The sequence below is a fragment of the Lethenteron reissneri genome, chromosome 8, assembly GCF_015708825.2.
Source record: "Lethenteron reissneri isolate LAM-NWPU_2019-01 chromosome 8, ASM1570882v1, whole genome shotgun sequence".
NCBI classification, from domain to species: domain Eukaryota; kingdom Metazoa; phylum Chordata; class Hyperoartia; order Petromyzontiformes; family Petromyzontidae; genus Lethenteron; species Lethenteron reissneri.
Window position 1 is genome coordinate 24,122 of NC_083786.1, and position 25,849 is coordinate 49,970.

Sequence of the window (25,849 nt, forward strand, 5' to 3'; positions counted from 1 at the left end):
AGCATAAAAGCAGCGGAGAGCGGGGAGCTCGGGGCTGCCGCTTCTGGGAGTGGACTCGTCTCTTCATGGTTCTTTCGGTAAAGTCACGTAGAAGGGAAATAATAAAACAATAAAAATAAAACATAATAAAATACAATTCTCACGACGTTTCGGCCACAACGCAAGCAGCCGTCCTCAGGTGAAGAACAGGTCTGTCGGAAAGACAGCGTCTGAATGGACTCATCTCGTCGGCACCGTCGTCTTCGCCGATACGATGTTCATATTCTTCGCTGCCTTCGTCGCTGACGCCTTCGCTAGATCATTGTGCTGCCGGACAGTAGTTGGCTGTCTCGGTCATCGCCATCAGTGTTGCATGGTGAGGGTTGTGCTTAGGCTCGGCAGGACGACCCAGGTGAGTGTAGGGGCGAACCTGTGAAGTGTGAAGGTGTCAATAAAGAAGGTGCCTCCTGGACACACTCGTCACCGATTACGTGACACTTCACCACAGGCTACTGTACAGGGAGGTCCAGATGCCTTGTGACCCCCACTGAATTATTGTAACCGTAGTATTTGTTGCATACTCAGTGGGAGTGAACGCAGGAATTAATAAGCAAAGGGGTCAAGTTTATTGGGGGCCACAAGACATCTGGACCACGCTGCTGCACGTTGTGAATAGGGTGAGTGGGGTGAATGGGGTGAGCGGGGTGAGTGGGGAGTGTGGGGTCAGTGGGGTGAGTGGGGTGAGTGGGGTCAGCGGGGTGAGCGGGGTGAGCGGCGGGGTGAGCGGCGGGGTGAGCTGCGGGGTGAGCTGCGGGGTGAGCGGGGTGAGTGGGGTGAGTGAGTGGGGTCAGCGCTACAGAGTGTTCGGACCGAATACATCAGCAGCATCATCATCATCAGCAGCGTCGTGGGAGTGTACATGTGTATTTATATAATTCACAAAATGTACACATTCAAAAAAACTGCGTGAATTGAAAACGAATTTCTCCAAGATTGAAAACGAATTTCTTTAGAGCAGCATTTTGTGTTTCCTCTGTTTCTCCTTCAACCTACGAGCTCATTAAGTTGTAGTTCAGGGCAAATCACGAATGTGTCCCCATCCAAGTTGGCGACATCCCGGGACCTCGGAGGTCGGCTGGTCCCAGTCCCTCGACGACATCACGATACGATGTTCATATTCATACCTTCATATCGTAATGTCGCCAAATCGTGGCGATATCTTTTATTTATATCGCCACGATATATAAGATACCGCTAGGATCTTCGATATCGTAACAATAGCGATTCTAAGTAATAGATATCGCTACAATATCGTAGCAATCGTCTATATCGTGGCCATATCGTGGTGATATCGCGATATCGCCATATCGTGGTGATATCGCGATATCGCCATATCGTGGCGACACGCCCCACCCCCTCGTGACGTCACGTCGCAAGGGCGCGAGCGGCCAATGGGCGCGCAGTGGCGCGGCGCGCGTGAGGCCGGGGGGCCGCGACTCAACGATTCTCGATTCAAAGTAGTCGACAATAGATTCTCCAATCTTCTTCTTTGACTTGCATCGCTACATCAGATTGTGCGCGGTATTTGACGCGCGTGGGCAGCAACCTCTTGCGGGGGGGGGGGGGTCCCAGGTGTCGAATGATTGGGGGGAATAGCGGAGAGCGCACGACACGGTGCTACGTAGACAAACGGAATCGAATCGAATCGTGACATCGGTGTGGATCGTGGACGTTGAATCGCGGGTCAGGGACTCGCGAACTCGCTTGGTGTGGAACGGTGGCAGGTGCTGCAGAACTACAACATGTGTGTTGTGTGTTAGAACATGCGTGTTGCGTGTTAGAACATGCGTGTTGTGTGTTAGAACATGCGTGTTGTGTGTTGTATGTTAGAACATGTGTGTTGTGTGTTAGAACATGCGTGTTGTGTGTTAGAATATGCGTGTTGTATGTTAGTGTTAGAACATGTGTGTTGTGTGTTAGAACATGCGTGTTGTGTGTTAGAACATGCGCGTTGTGTGTTAGTGTTAGAACACGCGTGTTGTATGTTGTGTGTTAGTGTTAGAACACGCGTGTTGTGTGTTAGAACACGCGTGTTGTGTGTTAGTGTTAGAACATGCGTGTTAGTGTTAGAACATGCGTGTTGTGTGTTAGAACATGCGTGTTGTATGTTAGTGTTAGAACATGTGTGTTGTGTGTTAGAACATGCGTGTTGTGTGTTAGAACACGCGTGTTGTATGTTAGTGTTAGAACATGCGTGTTGTGTGTTGTGTGTTAGAACATGTGTGTTGTGTGTTAGAACATGCGTCTTGTGTATTAAAACATGCGTGTTGTGTGTTGTATGTTAGAACATGTGTGTTGTGTGTTAGAACATGCGTGTTGTGTGTTAGAACATGCGTGTTGTATGTTAGTGTTAGAACATGTGTGTTGTGTGTTAGAACATGCGTGTTGTGTGTTAGAACACGCGCGTTGTGTGTTAGTGTTAGAACACGCGTGTTGTATGTTGTGTGTTAGTGTTAGAACACGCGTGTTGTGTGTTAGAACACGCGTGTTGTGTGTTAGTGGTAGAACATGCGTGTTAGTGTTAGAACATGCGTGTTGTGTGTTAGAACATGCGTGTTGTATGTTAGTGTTAGAACATGTGTGTTGTGTGTTAGAACATGCGTGTTGTGTGTTAGAACACGCGTGTTGTATGTTAGTGTTAGAACATGCGTGTTGTGTGTTAGAATACACGTGTTAGTGTTAACACACGTGTTAGTGTTAGAACACGCGTGTTGTGTGTTAGCGTTAGAACATGCGTGTTGTGTGTTAGAACATGCGTGTTGTGTGTTAGAACATGCGTTTTGTATGTTAGTATTAGATCATGTGTGTTGTGTGTTAGAACATGCGTGTTGTGTGTTAGAACATGCGTGTTGTGTGTTAGAACACGCGTGTTGTATGTTAGTGTTAGAACATGCGTGTTGTGTGTTAGAACACATGTGTTAGTGTTAGAACACGCGTGTTGAGTGTTAGTGTTAGAACATGCGTGTTGTGTGTTAGTGTTAGAACATGTATGTTGAGTGTTAGAACATGCGTCTTGTGTGTTAGAACATGTGTATTAGCACCAGCGTGTGTTCGTGCGCGTGCGTTGGAGCATCTTCTCCGGTTGGAAACATTTAGGCTGGCCTGCCTACGATCCATCCTGGGTTTAACCAGGCTGGATTGTGTGAGGAGCTCACAAATCCTTGAAAGATCTGGGCAAAGTCCCATCAGTGAGCTCCTCCGGCAGGCAAGGCTGCGTTGGCTGGGTCATGTAGCCCGCATGCCCAGCCACCGCATGCCTAAACAGCTTTTGTTCGGCCGGATCGAGGGGGCTAAACGGGCTAGAGAAGAGATGGAGTGATGTGGTACAGGAGGACGTGGAGCTGAGTGGACTTGCCGATGACTGGTACCAGCGGTGTCAAGATCGGCTTCTGTGGAGGAAGAGGCTCGTGAAGGACGCTACTGGGCAGTTAGAGGCAGTCGCCCTCCAGCAACAACGGAGGGCGGAGGAGCGACGCTCACAACAACGAGCGGAGCGCCGGGTGGCTAAAGCACAGCAAGTTGGCATAGTAGGGGGCACAGGTGGTGCATCAGCCAGTCGTTTCAGTCAGTCGACCCGTGGCACCTGGGTCTGCTCCGTGACCTCCTGCCAGCGGGCGTTCGACACTTCACGTGGCCTCAACGTGCACCTAGCTTGGCACAAGCGTCGTGGTGACGTTACCGCCATTTAGTGGCGACTGGCGGTTGTTGTTGTGTTCGTACATGTGTGCGAGTGTGTGTTAGAGCTTGTGTTGCAGCGTGTGTTGCGGTTCGTGTGTTAGAGCCGAGTGTTGCAGTGTGTGTGCGTGTCATGGACTTCAGTTAGAGCTGTCTCTTCTGGCACGATGTCCGACGTTTCACCCAGCCCCAGGGCCCCGTGGGCTGTGACAGGAGGCGCGCGGACTGTGTTCGCGTCAGAGTGATCGCTGCGATAGCGACCTCAGAGCAAAGTCTAAGGTCAACCTCTGCAGACAGCCGCGTAAAGAGCAATCCATCTGCACTTGGTGTTCCTAGACAGAGCCTCATTCTGACAGCTGGGACTTTATGTACAATCTCACGTGGGCACTACACAGCAAGGGATCTATTTCATTAACCAGATGTCCACGTGCGCTTGTGTTGAGATCCAGCTGCGCCCGGGCCTTCTGCGCCGAACAGCAGGGTCGCTAGAAACCGCTGCGTAGGTGTTAGCGCTTGTGCTGTACGACGCTGCGTCGTTGTGTTTGCGTGGCTGTAGGCGCTGTTCGACGCTGCGTCGTTGTGTTTGCGTGGCTGTAGACGCTGTTTGACGCTGCGTCGTTGTGTTTGCGTGGCTGTACACCAGCCGCGTGTTCGTTCGGGGTCGCGACGTCTCGCTCCGTGTGCCTGGGAGCTTCTTGAACTGGAGTTGCAACCGACAATGCGAAACCACGTCGGGAGAACTGCCCAGCAGTGGCAGCGCTGCGGGGTTTTCCGTGCGCTCTCTCTCACGGTTTGAGGCCGCACCAGAGAGGGTGGCTGCACTGTTGTCACCCATGCTCTCTAGGCCTTAGCGCTGTTGGTACACCGCTATGGTTATTGCATCTTGCCCGGCTGCTTGATCTTGGGGCGTCACAGTGGTTAGGAGGTGTTATCTTCCTCGCCTGGTATGCCGGAGGATGGTGGGTTCGATCCCGACCCTGACGACGCGTACATACTTGGAGTTTGCGTGTTCTCTTTTGCCCGTGGTCGCGTGGGTCCTCCGGCTTTTCCCTCGACATTTAGAATTCACACGCGTTTAGAGTATTTGGCTGTGATACATTTCCACGTCGTAAGCCACTAAGTTGAGCTTCCATTTGTGGCCAAGTTGCTTCTCAAGAAGATCTAAATAGCTCAGTGGGCCTTGCCTAGTAAAAGATAAAAAAAATAGTTTAATTATTTACTTTTAAATTTCGATTTGAAGCTTTCGTGACTGCAGGGATTCATCTTCTTGGTTCTTTCGGTAAAGTCACGTAGAAGGGAAATAATAAAATAATAAACATAAAACATCAAATACAATTCTCACGACGTTTCGGCCACAGCTGTTGTGGCCGAAACGTCGTGAGAATTGTATTTTATTATGTTTTATTTTTATAATTGTATTGTTTCCCCTCTATGTGACTTTACCGAAAGATCCAAGAAAATTTACTTTTAGATCTGTAAACAATTGTTGGCTTTTGAAATCTGTCCGAGCGCACGGTTATCGGCCAAGAATCAAATTTTTTTTTAATTTGTAACGCGAGTATTGCTTGTTTCAATGTGCGTGTGTGTGCACACAGAAGTGAAAGACAGAGACCACCAGAGGGACACTATGGGACAGGGGAAGGCCGCGGTGAAGGAGCTGGAGTTTGGGGGCCCGCTAGGTAAGTGACAGCGCAGCTGTGTGGGGCATTATGGGTGAAAGGGCATGGAAGCCTCACTCTGTTTCCGTGTCTCCGCATATAAATACAACTCGCTTTTTAGTCCATCGGCCAATTGGATTTCCCGTCAAAAACGTTATCCATTAGATAGAAATGTTATCCGGTGGATAACATTTTGTTATCCATTTAGATAACGTTTTGGCTTTGACCTTCTGGGAATCATCGGCAGGGTTGGGCCCTGTCCAGAAAATGGTTGGGTGCGTACAAGGGACTAGGCAAGCTTGAAAGCGAGGTGCAAGCGCAGAATTTCTGGAAAGGAAAGAAAGCACGCCACGTGGAACCCCCCCCACACTGCCGATCTCCACGCAGGTCCGTCACAGAGACCCCCCTTATAGCCTTCGCACACTTTGGGGTGGCGCTTTTAACGAGCACCTATGAAGGGCGGCACGGGGGTGAGTCGCCACACACCGCACCAGATAATGATTTGAGGCCGAGTCGACCTAGGGGAGGGCCAGGACCGGTTCAGATAATCGCCACCACCGGTGTTAGCCGTGAACGGGGGGATCAAACTCGGCACGCCGGGTTCGTGGCACAGCGCTCAGCGCGCAGCGCTACACCGCCGCCCCCACAGTCACCACAGTCACCACAGTCACCACAGTCACCGCCGCCCCCACCGTCACCACAGTCACGCACACATCCCCACGCGCGGGACAGCAGCAGACGCACAAGCGCACCGCACAGGCAACCAAGTAGAGCCACGGTTTGCCGCAGGCAGGGTGGCCTACTGTAACCTCCCGCCCCCCGTCACGCTCTCCATGCACCCACCACGCCGTGGACTCCCCGCTTCAGGCCTGCCGCTCTCTCCCCAACTCGCCCGAGCTAGGCAACTCTCCCCCGCCGCTGCCGCCATCTCGACGCTGAGCGCTGTGGCTTGACCACCCCTGGAGTGCAGAGCCCTGCCCCCCGGCCCTCAACACCAAGCGTAGACAATGGGTGCCTCATGCCTATGTAACGGGTTCCGGAGACACTTGTAGAGGTAACTTCTTTATTAGAATCCAGCACCACTCCAGCACTCCAACTCTCCAACAGTCCAACACTCCAACTCTCCAACAGTCCAACACTCCAACTCTCCAACAGTCCTGATACTCTGTTACAGCCTAGGTACACAGCCTAGGTACACAGCCTAGATACTCTACTCTGGCTACGCTCTGGAACTCGCCCTCACAAGGTCGTAGAGTCGGGAGTTCCAGAGTCCCACCACTGGCTCTCACAGCATCCCAGGGTCCTCCGATGGCTGGTCTTGGGTCTTGGGTCTTGAGCTACGACTCGCCCTGATCGTCCAGGGAGCTCCCCTTTTATGCCTGGTCCAACGAGGGGTGGGGCCGTGTGCGCCACCAGACATCCCACAGAGCACACACAGCCCCCCCCCCCTTTGGCGGCGCCAAGAGGCTTAAGCGCCTGGGAACCCAACGCCTGGCACCAATAGGCTTAAGCGTCTGGACCTGCCTGGGAACCCAGCGCCTGGTGCCAAGAGGCTTAAGCGCCTGGCCTACCCAGGGTCCCAGAGCCCCCAGCAGCCCCTCCCTTCTTATGTCACTACACCTAGACCCCCTGTCTAGACCCTATGTCTAGACCCCATGCCTAGACCCCATGTCTAGACCCGATGTCTAGACCCCATATCTAGACCCCCTGTCTAGACCCCCTGTCTAGACCCCATGTTTAGACCCCATGTCTAGACCCCATGCCTAGACCCCATGCCTAGACCCCATGCCTAGACCCCATGTCTAGACTCCATGTCTAGACCCCATGTCTAGACCCCCTGTCTAGACCCCATGCCTAGACCCCATGTCTAGACCCCATGTCTAGACCCCATGTCTAAACCCCATGTCTAGACCCCCTGTCTAGACCCCATGTCTAGACCCCATGTCTAGACGCCACGTCTAGACCCCATGTCTAGACCCCTGTCTAGACGCCATGTCTAGACCCCATGTCTAGACCCCTGTCTAGACCCCCTGTCTAGACCCCATGTCTAGACCCCATGTCTAGACCCGGCTAAGGGGATGGGCTGGTGGGGTTTGTGTGGCAGCGTTATGCCCCCGAACGAGTACAATTTAAAAAAAAAAAAATATTGTTCACAAATTTCCAGCAATGAACCACACTGTTACAAATGAAAATATTATCTTTCCGAAAAAAACACACGGCGTAAAATCTGGTAGCGCTACTGCTGGTGTTTGCTACTGAACAGCACCAGGATGTTTTGCTAGCTGACATGCGCATTGGAGGCAAAGATGCACGATAACTAAACTGGGAGTATCGTTACCTCTACATCTTTGTATTAATCACTGTCACCGTGAGACTCTCTTCCTCTAAACCCAATATACGGGGCAACTGAAATTATTCATATTGTTACGTAGCCTAACACATTATTGTTATACGGGGTTAAAACCATCCATAGCTATTTCAGTTAAAGTGAGTCGGGAGAATGGAGGGGGCCCACAGTCGGATCTTGAAACCGGTCGTTGAGAGATAAACCCAGTGCAAAGACAAAGATGTCCCGTATAGCCTGTGACAGACTGTAGGTGCAAGTGCTGTTAGCGAGCACCTATGAAGGCCGGCACGGCACACAAAGGGGGGTGGATGATCAGCACCACGCCTGGCCGCCTTTGTCTCCTTAGTGGCGATGTTCACACACCGCACCAGTTACTCATTTGAGGCTGAGTAAACCTAGCGTAGGCCCAGAACAGGTTCAGATAATCGTCACCGGTGTTAGCCGTGAGCGGGAATCGAACCGGGTCCCCGGGTTCGGAGCGCAGCGCGCTAACTGCACGCACAGACACACACACACACAGACACACACTCTGAACTCAGCCACTTCGCTGTGTCATGCTGCACATTCAGAATTCGTTATTGCACTGCTTCCAGACACTTTAAGGAAATCACCACACGGGACCTACCACACCTACCACATTAGATATCCATTGTAAAATCCACGCGCCGCATTTACACTTGCTGGGTGGGTGATGGATATGGCGGTACCCCGGGGTTACCATCGATCCCTGGCTCTCGCACTATGTCCGTGATGCAGTCACTGTTAGTCTGTTGATGGTCAGCGACGCGGCAATCGACTCGTCTCGACGGGCTGTACACGATGCACCAACACGGTGCGTACCGCGAGCGTTCAGGGCCTCAGCGAAATCGTCCTCGCTGCATTTTGACATCGCTGAGTATGGCACTGATTTCGGATTGATTGGTACCCCAGTCGCTGAGTTAAGTACACCCCTGGGAAAAATAGTGTCCCAGAAATAAAACATTTAATTGCCTCGGCCATTTCGTATTATTTGGTACCCCAGGGTACTGCCATAAGGATCATATAACATATATGACATCGTTTTTTTGAGTGATTTATGAGATTATTTAACGATTTCATATCGCTGCCGCCCTTGACCTTTGCATTGTTATTTTGTCCAAATGGATGCATATCATTAATATTGGTTATCTTCTTTTTGGCCAGTACAGTATATACATGATGTGAACAAGACCAACAAGATAATGTTCAATGTTCCAGGTCCACTATAACCGGAATGAGATGGATTCGGTTTTACCGGTGGCAGGATGTACGTTGGTTTACTTGAGCGCTTTGAGCCGGCTTGCCAGGATTGGGCAAGGATCTGGCGCACAAATTGAGACATTTATGTTGATCCATGATATAGGTTTCTTTTGGGGTTAGATCGCGTAAATATAATTGTGTCGTTAAACCCGCCACCACCCGACACATCCATTTAGCGAGGTTTGTTACGTAAACAGAACGTGGCCAATTCGTCACTAGTACAGCACTAACCGGTGTGTTGGAGAGAAAATTTACAACATTGACAATCTGAGGACGACGTTTCACCAGTCATTACAACCAGCTTCATCAGGCGACAGCCAGAGTTGTGGAGAAATCCTCCTGTTTCGTTCCTTAAACAGAGGGATAGATGTGATGACGTCACTCCCACAACAACCAATTGCATACATTTAAGAAACGATGATTTAAAAAAGTGCAATTAAGAAAACGTTAAAGCTTAAAAACTCATCAACGATTCCCATGCTGTTTGGGCACACCATTCCAATATCGAACCGGGATATTGAATCCGAATTAGAATTTTTACACTGGAGCAATCCGACGAGCCTCAAAGCTTGTGTTCACAGATGTCCAGTCGGGGCACGCGGTCAGAGTGTTACATTTCAAACGCCGGTGGAACCGACTCACCTCTGAGACTGACAAAGCGCAGGAAACCCGAACACCGTGCAGAGCACGAACTCACGACGCCGCGCCCGGCCTTCAACCGGCCGTCAGCCGCCGCCGCCGTCGACGCCGCCGCATCATCCCGCGGCGCCGCCGCCCGTGTCCCCGCAGGCTCCGTGGCGCTGCTGGTGCTGCTGCCGTGCACCACCCTGTACCTCATCCTGCTGTGCGGGTCCCAGGACAGCGGCGTGCTGTCCGTGCCCGCGCTGCCCGGCGGCCTCGCCTGGCTGTGGGACGCGCAGGTGTTCGGCATCTGCGTGGCGTGGATGCTCTTCCAGGCGCTGCTCTACACGCTGCCCGTTGGACATGTGAGTGCCCGCCGGGGCGCACACACTCTCGCGCCGTTCGGGGGCAGAAACCGCGCGCCGTCTTTAGTTCCCCCCCCCCCCCACCCCGTGGGTTATCAGCTTGCGTCGAGCGCCGCTGAAAGAGGAGCCGGAGCGAAACGTCGGAACGCCTCCCGTGGCGCGATCTGAAAACGTATCGGAGAGAGAGCGGCACGGCACAACCGCGATGGTCTTAGGCCGTGTGTTTTTACACGCTTTTATTTAACTCACTCCGTCTGTTGTCGTATCCTCAAAAAAGATATCTTGTAACTCAATTTTTACCCACTTCCCAATGTGCTATCGACTGCAAACTTGAAATAGCTATGTCATACTGATGACAAGACTATATTCTATCATAAAAAATCCAAAACATATATTTTTTTACATTTACACGCTTTTATTTAACTTACTCTGTGTGTTGTCGTATCCTAAAATCTTGTAACTCAATTTCAACCGTCTTCCCAATGTCGTATCGACTGCAAACTTGGTATAGCTATGTCATACTGATGACAATACTATATTCTATCATTGAAAATTAAAAATATATTTTTAAACTATTTTTTACGGCTCTAATTGTCGACGCTCAACTCACGTTGCCTGTAAATCACCACGTGGTCCCTGACGTCACGGCAAGCCTCGAGGAGCCACGCCGAGGGGCGGGGGATGTGGAAGGAGGGGAGGGGCGATGGGGGAAGGGGGCAGGGAGAGGGGCAGCTCGGACAGTACATTTCATTAAAGCATGTTTAAAAAGTAGTATTTTTTAATATTTTATTTTACTCTCTGTTTCCTTCCAGCAGCTAGCGCAGTACTCTTAAATCACATTGCTAGCACTGACCCTGCACTTCTCTCAGCTGCGTCAATTTTCTCCTTTCTGTGGAGAAACCAGTTTGTAAGGAATGCTGTTCTGCCCAACAACCCACAGGCACAATCGCGGCAGGGGAGCAATGGCTCTAGAAACACCGATGGTACCAAAGAATGGTGCCATGTACAAACTTTTAACCATGTTTCTTCCGTGCCTTTCAATTTTAAAAGGTTACGACTTCTGTTTTATATTTTTTAAGGCCGGTGCCTTGATCGGGGCATTGCCGTGCGCGTGTGTCGTGTGTTCAGCTTCCAAGCTGATTAAGTTGGGTTACAGACGGCATCTCTTCCTGTCGGAACCACTGCGACACACACTCTCTCGCCTGTACGGAAGAGCGTTACAAAGAAGATGGCATCGTTTCTGAGAACAAATTCATCTCGTGTGGTGTTTCTAGAAGTGTCATTTGAGTGATACACGTAACCTTGTTTATGATAATCAAATTCTGGGCAATTGCATGTAAATGTAACAAAAGTTAACCGTTATTTTGACAATCAAATTAAATACCAAAGCAATATGAGCAGTCCATTGCAACTGGTAAAATTGTAAAATCCCGGCGTTTCGTTTGTCCATCAGTCCATCAACTAAATTATGAGAGAGCCTTTCAGAAGGCCTGAATCAACAAGTTTGAGAAAGTGGAGCCCCCCCCCCCTAAATGTGGGGGTAAAAAGTTGATCCAACAGGTTTACAACAATTGTTGACCCACCCCTCCAAATAAAATGTATTTATTTTGTAGCATTGGAGTATCTACTACTTACTGACTCTATACACACCCTACATACAATAGGGTCAGTAGTATCTACTACCTACTAACTCCGTATACACCTACACACCCTACATACAATAGAGTCAGTAGTATCTACTACCTACTGACTCTACACCTACACACCCTACATACAATAGAGTCAGTAGTATCTACTACCTACTGACTCTACACCTACACACGCTACATACAATAGAGTCAGTAGTATCTACTACCTACTGACTCTATATATACCTACACACCCTACATACAATAGAGTCAGTAGTATCTACTACCTACTGACTATACACACCTACACACCCTACATACAATAGAGTCAGTATCTACTACCTACTGACTCTATACACACCTACACACCCTACATACAATAGAGTCAGTAGTATCTACTACCTACTGACTCCATATACACCTACACACCCTACATACAATAGAGTCAGTAGTATCTACTACCTACTGACTCTATACACACCTACACACCCTACATACAATAGTCAGTAGTATCTACTACCTACTGACTATACACACCTACACACTCTACATACAATAGTCGTGTACGTAGTATCTACTGGCTCTATGGTGATACAAAGTTCACGACAGAGCTAAATAGAAGGAAGGGAAAAAGGCCACGATTGTGAATATCTCTGAGAAAGGACACGGCACGTGTGTTGATATATCTCCATTACAATGCAACCGCTTATGTAAGCCAGCCCTCGAGGCTAAAATGATTTCGTGGGTACATTCCTTGTGAGCAGAATGCGAGCACATTGCATGGCCAATGTTTTCATGTTCATTGTGCATCGTTCACAGGTTGCAGAAGGATTGCCTCTGAAGAATGGGAAGAAGCTTAAATATAAAATAAACGGTAAGTAATTGTATATTTTGCAGTACTCGTATAAAACTCATTGTGTTTCTAAAGTAAAACTCCTCTTAACGAGCACCCCTGTTGACGACTAATCACTTAACCACGGGTCTCCATGTAGCCCAATGTGTAATGTATAGTAGTGTATAATGTAGTGTATAATGTAGTGTAGTGTATATTGTAGTGTATAGTGGTGTAGTGTATATTAGTGTAGTGTATAATGTAGTGTATAGTGTAGTGTATAGTGTAGTGTACAGTGTAGTGCATAGTGTAGTGTATTGTAGTGTATAGTGTAGTGTATAATGTAGTGTATAGTAGTGTATAATGTAGTGTAGTGTATAGTAGTGTAGTGTATAGTGTAGTGTATAGCAGTGTAGTGTATAATGTAGTGTATAGTGTAGTGTATAGTGTAGTGTATAGTGTAGTGTATAGTAGTGTATAGTGTAGTGTATAGTGTAGTGTATAGTAGTGTATAGTGTAGTGTATAGTAGTGTATAGTGTAGTGTATAGTGTAGTGTATAGTGTAGTGTACAGTGTAGTGTGCAGTGTAGTGTATAGTAGTGTATAGTGTAGTGTATAGTAATATAGTGCCTCCATAGCGCTCAATGTGTTCCCTTACCGACCATTCCCTTGTTAAGGACGGGCTGTTGTAAATGAATGTATTGATTCACCATGTTTATTTTAATAGTATGTGTTTATAATGCTATTATTATCTTTATATAATAATATCCATTGTTAAAATTTTATAAGGTAAGTCTTTTGGGTGAAAAGGGTAACTTTCGATGCTATCATAATTAATTAAGCCGTTAACGTGTATTTCCTAAATTCGCTTAATGACCAAATGACTGAACGACGGTTTCGTGGAATCCAATTACCGTCGTCCAGAGGGGTTCTGCTGTATCTGTTTGCGCGTTGTATGGAGGCTAACGATCCACGCAGTGGCCATTATTTCGAGTAAACTCTCGTAAACTCTGGAGTAAACTAAAGAACAGCCAACTGTGTGAGCCATTTGCCTCAAGAAGGTTCGCCTACGCTATCATTTTCTGTGATAATGGAGTATAATCTTGAAAATGGCGAGGTCTTAGATTCCCGCTTTTACACCGCATCCAGCTTTGCATTCTTTTACTTGAGTGTGTCGGCATTCACGTATTTTGTGTCCTCTCTCATCAGCCTTTCAAGCCTTCATCATTACTCTGGCAACTCTTGGCCTGGCTGTGTATTACGGATTAGACCTTTCGTACATTCATGACCGGCTGCTGCAGTTTGCATTCTCGGCCATACTGATTTCGTTACTGCTCAGCGCTTACCTGTACGCCCGCTCATTGAATAAGCCCGAGTCAGAGCTGGCAACTGGTGGGAATTCAGGTAAGCATATAACTACACGATATGCACACAGCTATTCACGTACAAATGTAATACTAATTACCGTTTATTGAAACTAAACCAAACTTTTCTTCTTGATTTGAAGCTTTCGTGACTGCAGGAATCCATACTCTTTGGTTCTTTCGGTAAAGTCACGTAGATAGAAAATTTATAGATCACGACGTTTTGATCGCAACACAAGCAATCGTCAATTGCTTGTGTTGTGATCTATTGATAATTGTTTTTTTACCCTTCTACCTGGCAACAAAACTGACACCTTTTTTACAAGGAGTCATGTTTGCATTGACTACAATACCTGTGGTCGGAATGCAAAAAAAAGACACAACTCATAATATATGCACTGTCCTGAAATTGATTGGTCCACACCCGAGACAGCTTTTCTTAGAGCCCAGTCTCACATGGTGTTGGACCAGATGACGCCAAAAAGCGCACAACTCAAAGACAATGCACCATCAGAGTATGAGAGCTCGGGGTAAGCATTTTTCTACCTACGTGACTTTACCGAAAGAACGAAAGAGTATACAAACTTTTCTCATTTTACCAGGTAAGGCCCACTGAGCTATGTAGCTCTTTTTCAGAGTGACCTGGCCACAAATGATAGCTCAAAGAAGTGGCTTATCACGTAGAAATGTATTGCAGCCATATACTCTAAACGGACGTTGATTCTAAATGTGGAGGGAAAAACTTGAGGACCTGGAGAAAAATGTTCACGACCACGGAGAGAACACGCGAACTCCAAATATACAGGCATTGTCAGGGTCGGGTTCGAACCCACAACCTCTTGTATACCAGGCGAGGTCGTTAACATCTCACCACCGTGGTGCCTTTCATGATGAAATCTCAAGGCGCTTGACGTAAATCCAGTGACGATGGGACAGTAGGATAGGTAAGAAGTGACCGAGTTAAAAATAGGAAACGCTTTCTGAAAGAGGAATTAATTTAGGTGGAGCTTAAAGGCCCCAACGGAACCGGACTCCCCCCCGACTGCCCTCGGCAGAGATTCCCCCAATCCAGGTGACACGGACGAGAAGGCCCCAGTCCGCTCATGGTTTCAACTTCAGTCTGGGGGATGCAAAGGAGATCTCCGTTTTGCAAATCTCTGGAACTGGGCTGACCTCAGGGTGGCCCGGTCGCAGATACTTCTCACAAAGAGCCACGCGCTCAAAATGGTTTTCTGCAATCCCTCATGGCTGGCTCGGATTCTGGCTCGGGGTCATCCCCTGTCACCGCGAGTTTGAGTTCAGCCCCGCACAAGCCAGAAAGTGGGAAAGTGTCCGAGCTGGAGCAGGTGACATTCGTGAGGTTCACAAATTCCACAGCCTGTGTGCATATACAATGAGCTCGGCACACCCTTCTTGGAATTAGCTCAGAGATAAGAACCATTTCATAAATAACTCGAGTGTTCCCCCAGGCTCTCTACATCATCCATTAGCAACGTATGCATGGCACAGCAATTCACAAATTATTGAATTGCATTGCTGATACTGGGCTGGCCATGAAAAAACAGAATAGGTTTTACCCTTTCTGGCAGTGAAACGGGTGTTAAGGTGTTCAAACACCAAATAGATTCCTTTTGCAAGGAATGAAGTCTGCATTACCAGAGAGGGTAAAACCTTTGCTTACTTTCATGCTTTGATACTGGAAAAAAAGGTCCCATGATAAACGAAGCTATGTATTGTTTTTATTTTACCAGGTAAGGCCCACTGAGCGATATTGCTTTTTTTCAGCAGCGACCTGGCCACAGATGATAGCTCAATGAAGTGGCTTATCACGTGGAAATGTATCGATGCCTAATACTCTAAACGCGCGACGTTGATTCTAAATGTGGAGGGAAAAACCGGAGGATCCGGAGAAAAATCCACAAGACCACAGGGAGAGAGACACGCCAACTCCAAATGTACAGCAGGCGTCAGAGTCGGGATCGAACGCACGACCTCCTGTATACCAGGCGAGGCAGTTAACATCTCACCACCGCGGCGCCCTAAATATGAATATTTACCTCTACCCCATCTCACACCCATGTATTCACAACCAATCAGAAAGACTAAACAAGATCGGGCCAGGCGTTCTCCTCGTCGCTTCACGCAGTTTGAAAGAACATTGTGAGCAAGTGTTGGAAGAGGGACAGAGACGATGTCTCTGTGTCGATCAGATTCTGCGCCAAACAAATATGACTGTACTGTGTTTACAAACGTCTCCATGTTTCTCAGCACGTGGCTTCGTCGACTAATGTGCACGACCTCACGTCGCCTCTTTTGCAGGATTTTTATTTACGATTTTTTCATGGGTCACGAATTAAATCCACGAATCGGCAGTTTTGACTTCAAATATTTCTGTGAACTTCGCCCAGGACTGATAGGCTGGGTAAGTGTTTTCTTGTCTTAATCGCAGAGTTAAAACAGTGAGTTGCGTAAAATAATAACATGTTAAGTAAATATGTTGACTTGCTTTTTGTTTACTGTTGCTGATATATTCCTGATGTTTTGGCCAACATGCCTACTTCCTAAAGACACCTGTCCCTGTAAATGAGCTTCTGTATTTGGTGCTGCTGCAGAATTGTATGTATGTTGACATTAATTCGCACCATACGTAACCAACCGTGCTGATTGGACCTCCGGGGGAAGGACAACAAAACTAAACACAAAAATCAGTTCTAAAGCAATCAGTTTTAAACCTAGATGATGATTTACAAGTGCATAGCTCCCAGTGACTTCCTAATATCGGATGGAAGAGCATTCCAGACTGGCCGCAGAAGCGCATCTGCAAGCGCGCATCTGAAGGCTTGTGTTGCCTCCGAAACGTCATGATTTTTATTTTATTTTACTTTTATTAATTTTAATTTTTACATATGTGACTTTACCGAAAACACCTAAGAATATAAAACTCAACACATTCTGTAATAACACCACAATGTCATAATCCATCTGCTGTGAACAAGGGCTATTGCCTGAAACGTTGCCTATACGTTATTTGAACTAGTCGTGGGCTTCCCCTAGCTCTACTCAGCTTCAAATGAGTACCTTGTATGGTGTGTAAACATCAGTACTGGGGAGACAAAGACGGTCAGCTGTGGTGTTGGCCACCAACGCCCTCTCATGTGCCATGCCGGTCTTCACAGGTGCTGCTCGCTAACAGCACGTGACCAACAGTCTGTTACAGGCTGAACGGGGTCATCTTCCTCGCTGTTGTTTATCTTTTTCTGTTTAAGCAGCCACCTTCTCTTCTGTTTGCAGATGGTCATTAACCTGGCCATGCTACACAAGGAAATTCAACAGGGCACTGGCCCTTCACTGCCACTCATACTCGTCATCATATTTCAGTTCATATACGTAGCGGATGCTTTATGGAATGAGGTGAGAATATTGAAATGTTGATTGCATTTTTTTTCTAGTACTCATTTTATTGACATTAACCTTGAGTCGGTTCCAGCCGGAATTCGAATTTGTGAACTTTGAGACGGCGAGTCTCGCACAAAGTTACCACCCAGCCGGATTAAAAACCTGCGCAATGTTTTATTCTTTATAATTTAGCCAAGGCAAGTGTCGTTGAATTGCGAGGGGTGCTTAACAACCGCGGGTGTCCGTGCCTCTCAGGAGTGCATCCTGACCACGATGGACATCGTGCACGATGGGTTTGGCTTCATGCTCGTGTGTGGAGATTTAGCCTGGGTGCCGTTCGTCTATAGCCTGCAGGCCAACTACCTCGTCAGCCACCCCCAGAGCATCAGCTACGCTTCGGCCGCTCTCATTTGTGTCGTGAAGGGTAAGTGTCGCCGTGGCTTTATTTGCAACCAGTTTGCCTCTCGGTTTGTTGCTGTTGTCAACAAGAACCAGGTGCTGCTGATAGAGTAGATATCTATTTTCATTATCCTGCTGCTCTGAGTGATTCTGGCTGTAGTCGTGAAGCTGCCGCACCCCCTAATGCTCCTGGCCCTGCCCACTACTACCACTGCTGCCCCCCCCTGCCCCACTTCCACAGCCCTCACCATCACTCACTCTGTGTGGGAAGGGGTGGGGGGGAGGGTGAAGAAAGGGGGGAGCCTAGAAAATAGAGGTGGGGTCAAAATAGGGAGTGGAGGGACCTAAAGGGGAAGGGGAGGGGTCCACAGAGTTTGAACTTCGCTGTTGATTTCTAGGTCACGGAAAGATGGCGTCGGTTATGTGCAGGATGCTTTAATGCCGCAGGTGCGGCCACAGGCGAACAAGTCCCCTCTGTTAAGAAGCACACCTTGTTAGCAATGTATACTGGGCACACAAAGAATACGATAATTTAATTGGAATATCCAGACAGAGATCATGGGTCGGCAACCCACGGCTCCGGAGTTGCATGCGGCTCTTTGAGGACCACTTCGTGGCTCCCGGCACCTGTAATTGCAAAGTACAAACAAAAAACCTCATTGTTTTTGATAAACGGTGAACGTCTAAAAGCCCAAAAATTATTTGTAATGACTTGTAATGGAGCATTACAAATCATTGCCCGTGTGCTGTTCTTCAAATTGTGATTATAAAATATGGTTTCACGTTATTAAGTACCATCTCGGAATTCACGTGCATTGCGCCTCTCGAAATGTTTTGTTGTTTTTTTACCGAATTCGAAGAAATTGCCTCTTCTTGTTGTTCTGGTTTCCGAGCCCTGAGACGGATGGAAGTGAAGGAGTGAGGCCCAGTCGCATTCCCTTGTCCGTGAAGTGTCATCTGTCCCGTTCATTATTCGCTTGTTTTTACAAGAAGCTCTAGAAGATGGAACATAACAGAAACACAAACTGCAGTTAGTGTTAGGAGTTGACACGGAGGTAGTGGAATACACTTAAGAGGACACAAACACCAGGCAAGTTGGAATTAATGACAATGGGAAAATTGCACAGGGGGGGGAAATAGTGTATTCAAATCAAAATTACATCCTGGGATGACACAGAAAATCAGGAACATCTCCAAAGTGGCCTTCGATACCACAAAGGAGAATAATACACTTTTATTACGTTAGTTTAACATTAAATGGAGTAGCAAGGAGAAGAAAAACGACATTTTAGATGTGACGTTATATATAAATAAGTTCCCCGTGTTACACACAAGAAAGTTCAAAGAAGAGTAATGGAGGTAAACACCTCTTTGCTCACAAGAATCAATCGGATAACTATCTTTGCGCCTGTCCGCCAGTCTAACACGATGCTTATAACCTTCTACCTTCTGTGTCAAGTAATTTGGTGTTCTTCTCCGTTCGAGACTCATTCACTACGCATTTCTTTACCCTTCTGTTCTAAACCGGAATGCAAACGCCGCGTTATACCAGCACACTGCCTGCCGCGCGTACGGCTGTGTCTCGTTGTCAACCTGCCGTGGTCGTTTCAGGTGTTGGCTACGTCATTTTCCGGGGAGCGAACTCGCAGAAAAATGCCTTCCGGAGGAACCCTAACGATCACGCCGTCTCACGTAAGCGGTTTTATCGGTCGGGCCTTTTCGCGAGTGCCCACTGGCGGTTCTTAGACTGTTGTTGGTAAACTAGCAAGTCAAATCAAGATTGTCTCCAGAGGAATTAGTTTTCTTTCTAGATTTGCACTTTTAAAGCTGGATTTGAAAGCTCATTTCTTGAGAACTGCTTTTTATGTTTAGTCTGTTGTTCTGCCCCGCACCTATCTAATAGTGCGGTTGTCTACGTACGTTACGAAAGAAGTTCAACATCCATACATGCTAATTCTGAAAGTTACAAATCAGCAACCGATTCCAGTAGATCCACGATACCCCGCTGATCTCGCCAAGGAGCGTAAATTATCAAGCGAACTTCGGTCATTCTCTCAGCGGCGGCTTGTGGCTGGCCATCGAACAAAGACGATGGTCACCGCATCGCCCGCTTTCAGATGCGCTCCTGCGGCCGTCTGGAATGCTCTTCCTTACGAAACGAGGAAGCCACTCGGAGCTATGTACTGTTAAATCATCATCGAGATTGAAAACGCATTTCTTTCAAACTGCTTATAGTGTTGCGTTTGTAGTCATTGCCCTGCACCTTTTGAGTAGCACGGTTGGCTACGTACGGTGCAAAAGAAGTTCAACATACCTAACATAAATGCAAGCTAATTCTGAAAGTAAAAAATCAGCAACCGATTCAAGTAGAATTTGAGCGGCGAAACGCACCGATTGGCACGCGCGAACGTACAGACCACATGGCGCGTATTGCCCTGATTGACCAGCGGCTGCCTAAGTCACCGCGTGGTGCACAAGTGGGTTCACTCTCCAACACACAGCCGGCTAGTGCTGTGCTAGTCACGAATTGGCACGTTCTGTTTACGTGACAAACCTTATTAATTGGCTGCGTCGGGTGGTGGCGGCGTTTTACAAAACATTTAAACTTACGCGATCTCACCCAAAAACCTTTATTATGGACAGGAAAGACAGGCCACAGTAGCAGTGCAGTTGTGGCCATGCCAACCCAAACCATGGACCACCTAGTTAATCATCTGTAGTCTGTGCTGCTTAAACGGAGGAGGAGGAGGAACAGCCAACCGCACGAACTCTCTCCTGAAGCCTGATCTAGTATAAGGATAAGACATCCTTGTCGGCCACAAATGCCCTTCGGCAGGGGCTCTCCAGAGCTCTTATTAGTTGGAGGTGTCCTTCACGACTGGACATCTGTGATGAAGAGCTTTATAGCTAATCGGATTCCTCCAGCAGAAGGAAAGAGTCTGGTAAAGAATCAGACGAGTAGTGGCAGGAACAAGGAAATTGCAGGGATGCACCTTGACAGTTTCAACAGCTGTCACATAATAGAGACTGGTGCATCAGCCTTCGGAATGTGGAATTTCCACTGCGAGCTCGGGGGGGAGGGGGGCAGCAGAGGTCGCAAACGGGTTTTGACTCCTTACCCGGCCGCACCAGGGTCGCAAATGGCTACCCGTACCCGACCGGGTACAGGTAGCCGGGTATCGGGTAGGGTACGGGTATCGGGTACCCGATTGCGACCTCTGGGGGGCAGTCAGTATTGATGTGCACCGCCGTGTTGCTGGTTTGAGCGCGGGGGTCGTGGCAACGCGACCGTTTCACCCCCCACCTCACCTCTGTTCGCTTCTGCGCTTCAGACCTGAAGAGCATCCCCACGGCAAGTGGCAAGCGGCTGCTCGTGTCGGGCTGGTGGGGCCTCGTCAGGCACCCCAACTACCTGGGAGACCTCGTCATGGCCCTGTCCTGGTCGCTACCATGCGGTCAGTAGCTTCGCTCTCCGCTTACACTGCTGCTGTTTCATGGACCGTTCTCCCCCAGCGCGGCTTGGCATGACACGCGAATGGGATAGTAACGCGACGATGAGTCTAATTGGGGAGCGCATTATTTTTTCACAACGCGGACGCGAATTGGATCCGCAACGCGATCGAGTGGATGGGGAACTAAGTCTAGAGAGTATGAAAGCTGCTGGATGCTGAACGCGGTGTTCTTCAGGAGCGCAGCTGCTCCTGCCGTATTATGGGAGAGCGGACGGTAATTTACCCCCACTATTACGTACAGCGTCGCTACCACTCGCCGCGCTTACTTACACGGCCCAGCGGCACAGCGCCGTAGAGGCTCGCGGTTGGAATCCAGCGGCCGCCCTGGGTACTACTACTGCTGCGGTGCGTAACAACCGTAATCGTGCCACCGTGTGCCGTGCGCCGTCTGTTTCGCAGTGAATGTTGCGAGTTCCCCCCAGGCGCCCCCCTCCCCCTCCGGAAACTTGTCAAAATTAGGAAGGTGCGTTCTGAAAATGGGCAGACGTACAAGACGTTTTGTTATCAATTGTGATTTTGTTTGTTATTATTATTGAATGCTTTTACACGTGACTGTCGTACAATTAGAGCACCAGGTATGCATGAAAGATAAACGCGTGTGTTTGTCATTGTTACGTGAGCGAACGTCAGCCCACGTAGCCACAGAGCCACGTGACAGCCTCCTCTTGCTCCAGCACGTGCACACACCTGTCAACCCACACGGTTTAGCCGTATTTGTGAACAGGGCAATTGAGTTTTCAGGTCCATATGGCGTACAGCCGTTTCAATGCGGGCAACATTAGTTTTGTCTATTTGTTTGTGTTTCTCCCTTGTGATGGGACTTTGTGGGATGGACGTTGAGATTTTTTAGGGGCACGGGGTGACCAATACGGTCTACCCCAACATACAAACATCACTGTTGGGCATGAGGCCAGCAGGTATCTCTATATATCGGGACACGCGACTCAAAATCTTCTGAATAAACTGCCAAGAAAACCATTCTGTGCAGCTGGGAGTCGCATGAAGCCCTATCGGTAACACACGGGCCAGCTCCTCATATCAACTCCTGCTTCCTCCTTGGAACACCTCGGATAGAAATGGTAAAGAATGGGATTTCTGCAACATTTGGAGCCCCTTTCTGAGATAATTTCGCACCTCCGATAAGCACGGTTGGCTACGTACGGTGCGAAAGAAGTTCAACATACGTACATACGGAGAGATGAGCATGGCGATTAACGTCGGTTAACAAATTACTCCTGCCGAGTACACGTCGAGTACCCGGCCGGGTACGGGTACGGGTAGCCGTTTGCGACCCTGGTGCGGCCGGGTACGGGTACGGGTAGGCCGTGAGTCATTTCGGGTAGGGTACGGGTACGGGTAGGGAACGGCTACCCGTACCCGGCCGGGTACAGGTACGGGTACCCATTTGCGACCCTGGTGCGGCCGGGTACGGGTACGGGTAAGGAATCAAAACCCGTTTGCGACCTCTGCTCAGGCGGCGCTTCTCAACCCTTGGTGTGTTGAGCTTCTTGTAGCACGTGCCCGTCCATTGCCCCAGATTGCCCTTTGTCCTCCGCAGGCTCCTGGGGATGTTGTGGACCCACGTAACAAAGTGAGAAGCGCCTGTGACAAGATCGCAGATCCCTGGCGGATCGAGCTGGGCCTGGATAGTCGGGTGCCACTAGTGGGGTGGGGCACGTGCCCCCCCCCCCCCCCCAATGATCCGATCGAAATCCATAATTTTGATCGGATCATTGGGGTTTATTGTAATAAATCGGAATTTTGTGACCCCCACTGCCACTGTGTAGCATGTTATTATGTACCAGGGACTCTATGAGATGATAGGGCAATAGTCCATAATTGGCAATAAGTAACGGCAAAGCAGTTATAAGTGACTCACAGAATTGTGCGCAGTTGCGTATACAGCACACGACTTCCCTGAAGGCATCAACACCTTCAGTTATTTTTTAGATCACGTAAATATAAATGTGTCGTTAAACCCGCCACCACCACCACCCGACATAGCCAATTAGTAAGGTTCGTCACGTAAACACAACGTGCCGATTCGTTACGAGTACAGCACTAACCGGTTGTGTGCTGGAGAGTAAACCCACCACAACATTCACAATTCGAGTACCGTCATGTTTCGCCGGTAATTACAACAACGGCCTGATGAGGCTCCATTCAGGATGATATTGGCTCACGAAAGGCCGACGTGTTACTCTTTGGTTCTTTCGGTAAAGTCACGTATAAAGAGAAAATAATAAATTAAATAATGGCATACAACGTTTCGATTGCAACACAAGCAATCATCATCAGGTATAAATGAAATAGAAAACAAACCTAGTAAACTTAGAAATATAATGTAATACAACACAGAGAGTCGGCTAACACAACAGTCAACACCCTACCTGGTTGATTACGTTCTTCCAGAGATTGCTAAATTTGAGAGAGACATATAAGCAGAGAGAGATATCACAGAGATACATAGAGAGAGACACATACATAGGCACACAGAGAAACCACGCTTCTGTGTCGAGGCCTTAAATATAGAGAGAGAGGGGGCGGAGAGAGAGGCGGGGGGTAGAGAAATTAGCATGTCAATGAGTGGCACTGAGCCTGCGCAAAAACGACAAAACGACAAAAATGAGGGGAGACAGAGAGAGAGAGAGACACACTAAATTAAATAACCTAGCAAAATTTCGAAATGCAATGCAACACGGAGAGTCGGTCAACACACAATAACGCCTAGCCTGGTTGATTACGTTTTTCCATAGATTGCTAAGTTAGAAGTTAAGTGTGTTAAACACCTGTGGATGTCTATAACCGCCAATGGGACAAATGGGAAAGGCGACGTCCATGTGAATTGGCATGTTCTGTTTAAGTGACAAACCCTACTAGTGGTGGCAGCGGGTTCAATTACACATTTTTATTTACACGATCTAACCCAAAAAAAACTATTATGGATTAAGTGCATCGCTCTGTGGAACGGCATCCGTAACCCATTTGTGTTTTCTTCTCGTACAGGTTTTTCTCACATCCTGCCCTACTTCTACGTACTCTACTTCCTGGGTCTGCTGGTCCACCGCGAGGCTCGGGATGCCAACCAGTGTGGCAAGAAGTACGGAGCTGCGTGGGAAGATTATTGCAACCGCGTGAAATATCGCATCTTCCCATTCATTTATTGACGACTCGTTTGTGTGGTCTCTCAGTAACGTCCGTGGAATCGCACGTGTTGTAATAAATTCTACCTGATTGGTTTTTACAAGAAAATGTGTATGGTAACTTTAGCCTGTGCGACAGGGCCTCGGTTTTGTTTGTTAATGTCCAAATCGGGTTTATTTTTTGTCCCGGAAACAATAGCAGTGGATGCTTACAGCTTACACACACATGGTACCTTTGCTACTGCGAGGCTTTACATGACCTCCTTCATTTGAGGAGTTTCAGTCTCCCGTCTTAACGCTCGTCACAAATCTTGAAAGGTGAAGACTACTGAATGAAGGAATCTACTCGTCGCTTGCTGCGAAACCTAAGCAGCGTTGTATTAGGCAGTTCGTCAGGCTGCTTACTGATGTTTTAGTAAATTCACAACTTACTTGCTTCTGCTCTTGAGCATTAATTTATTCCTTTTGGAGAACACTACTTTTCTGCTGGCCGAGGTTTCTCGGCGATGTTACTGTTTTTGTAGTTCCTCCCTGTTCAACTTTTGAATAAACCAAATTTTCAATCACTCACTTGCCACAGGACATAAAAAAAAATAGTTCCTTAAGGGAAGAGAAAATAATAATACATTTGTTGAGCATTCTAAGAAAGATATTTACCAAAAAAAATTACTGGGAGGAGATTGGAATACGTGGAGGATCTTTGGGTTTGATTGCAGATTTTTAAACACGTACGATTCATAAATATAAATTGGGTTTGATTGCATAAGTATACAGCCAAATGGTGTGGTATATCCTCCACCTGACACAGCCAAACAAGTGTATATCACGTGAACACCACGTGCCAACTGATGTTGATTTCGGCAAACCGGTACATCCGAAAAACAGTCCACGCCAAAGCTGATCATCAGATTTGATGTTTCGCTATAAAATACACGCACAGCGCATTACAGCTCCGTTTGAGGAGAAGGGCCTATGGGAGTCTACGGCGTGCCATGGCATTCTGGGTAAATAGGAGAAGCACAGCTGGTGGCGGCTTGCGTGGTGAGTCTCAGACTTGCGAGCGTTGAATGTGTGGACGTGTCCTCGGCAGGAGTATTTTTTTCACCGATGTTCATCGCCACGCTCATCGCTCACTACGTACGCTTGTTGAACTTCTTTCGCATCGTACATAGCCAACCGTGCTAATCAGAGCTGCGGGGAAGGACAGCAAACACAAAAAGCACCTCTAATGATATTAGCTTTCAATCTAGATTTAAAAGCGCCTAGCTCCGGTGACTTCCTAATACTGGAAGAGCGTTCCAGACGGCCACAGAAGTGCATCTGGAAGCGCGCGATGGGGTGGCCACAATCTTTGTTCGATGGCCAGCCACAAGCCGCTGCTGCTGAGAGGATGAGCGGAGTTCGCGTGGTGATGGTTTATGCTCCTTGACGAGATCGGCAAGTTATTGTGGCTTATTTGTGGCAAGCACTTTGTGTGTAACGGGTGCTACTGGGTAGCATCAACTTAACGGTCAATGGCAGTGACGTTCACAACCGCCACGTGTGCGTTTCTCGAGCCCAGTGGCTCTCAAACTTTGGCCGATGCAAACATT

The 25,849-nt window shown here is 48.1% G+C and overlaps 1 protein-coding gene across 1 annotated transcript; it reads left to right on the plus strand.

The window, feature by feature from the left end:
* Nucleotides 1-1,703: 1,703 nt before the first annotated feature.
* LOC133359394 (delta(14)-sterol reductase LBR-like) lies at nucleotides 1,704-24,823 on the plus strand. The gene is made up of 11 exons (XM_061577802.1): nucleotides 1,704-1,763; nucleotides 5,310-5,393; nucleotides 9,787-9,983; nucleotides 12,431-12,485; nucleotides 13,653-13,851; nucleotides 16,127-16,229; nucleotides 17,099-17,218; nucleotides 17,459-17,627; nucleotides 19,214-19,294; nucleotides 20,935-21,057; nucleotides 24,121-24,823. The coding sequence occupies exons 2-11, from the start codon at nucleotides 5,342-5,344 to the stop codon at nucleotides 24,279-24,281; spliced, it is 1,260 nt and encodes a 419-aa protein (XP_061433786.1). The 5' UTR covers nucleotides 1,704-1,763; nucleotides 5,310-5,341; the 3' UTR covers nucleotides 24,282-24,823.
* Nucleotides 24,824-25,849: the final 1,026 nt, after the last annotated feature.

Coding starts and splice junctions, on each gene's coding strand:
- LOC133359394 (XM_061577802.1), top strand. CDS start 5,342: ATGGGACAGGGGAAGGCCGCGGTGAAGGAGCTGGAGTTTGGGGGCCCG. Junction 5,394..9,786: donor GGAGTTTGGGGGCCCGCTAG/GTAAGTGACAGC, acceptor GTGTCCCCGCAG/GCTCCGTGGCGCTGCTGGTG. Junction 17,628..19,213: donor TCTCATTTGTGTCGTGAAGG/GTAAGTGTCGCC, acceptor TGGTCGTTTCAG/GTGTTGGCTACGTCATTTTC.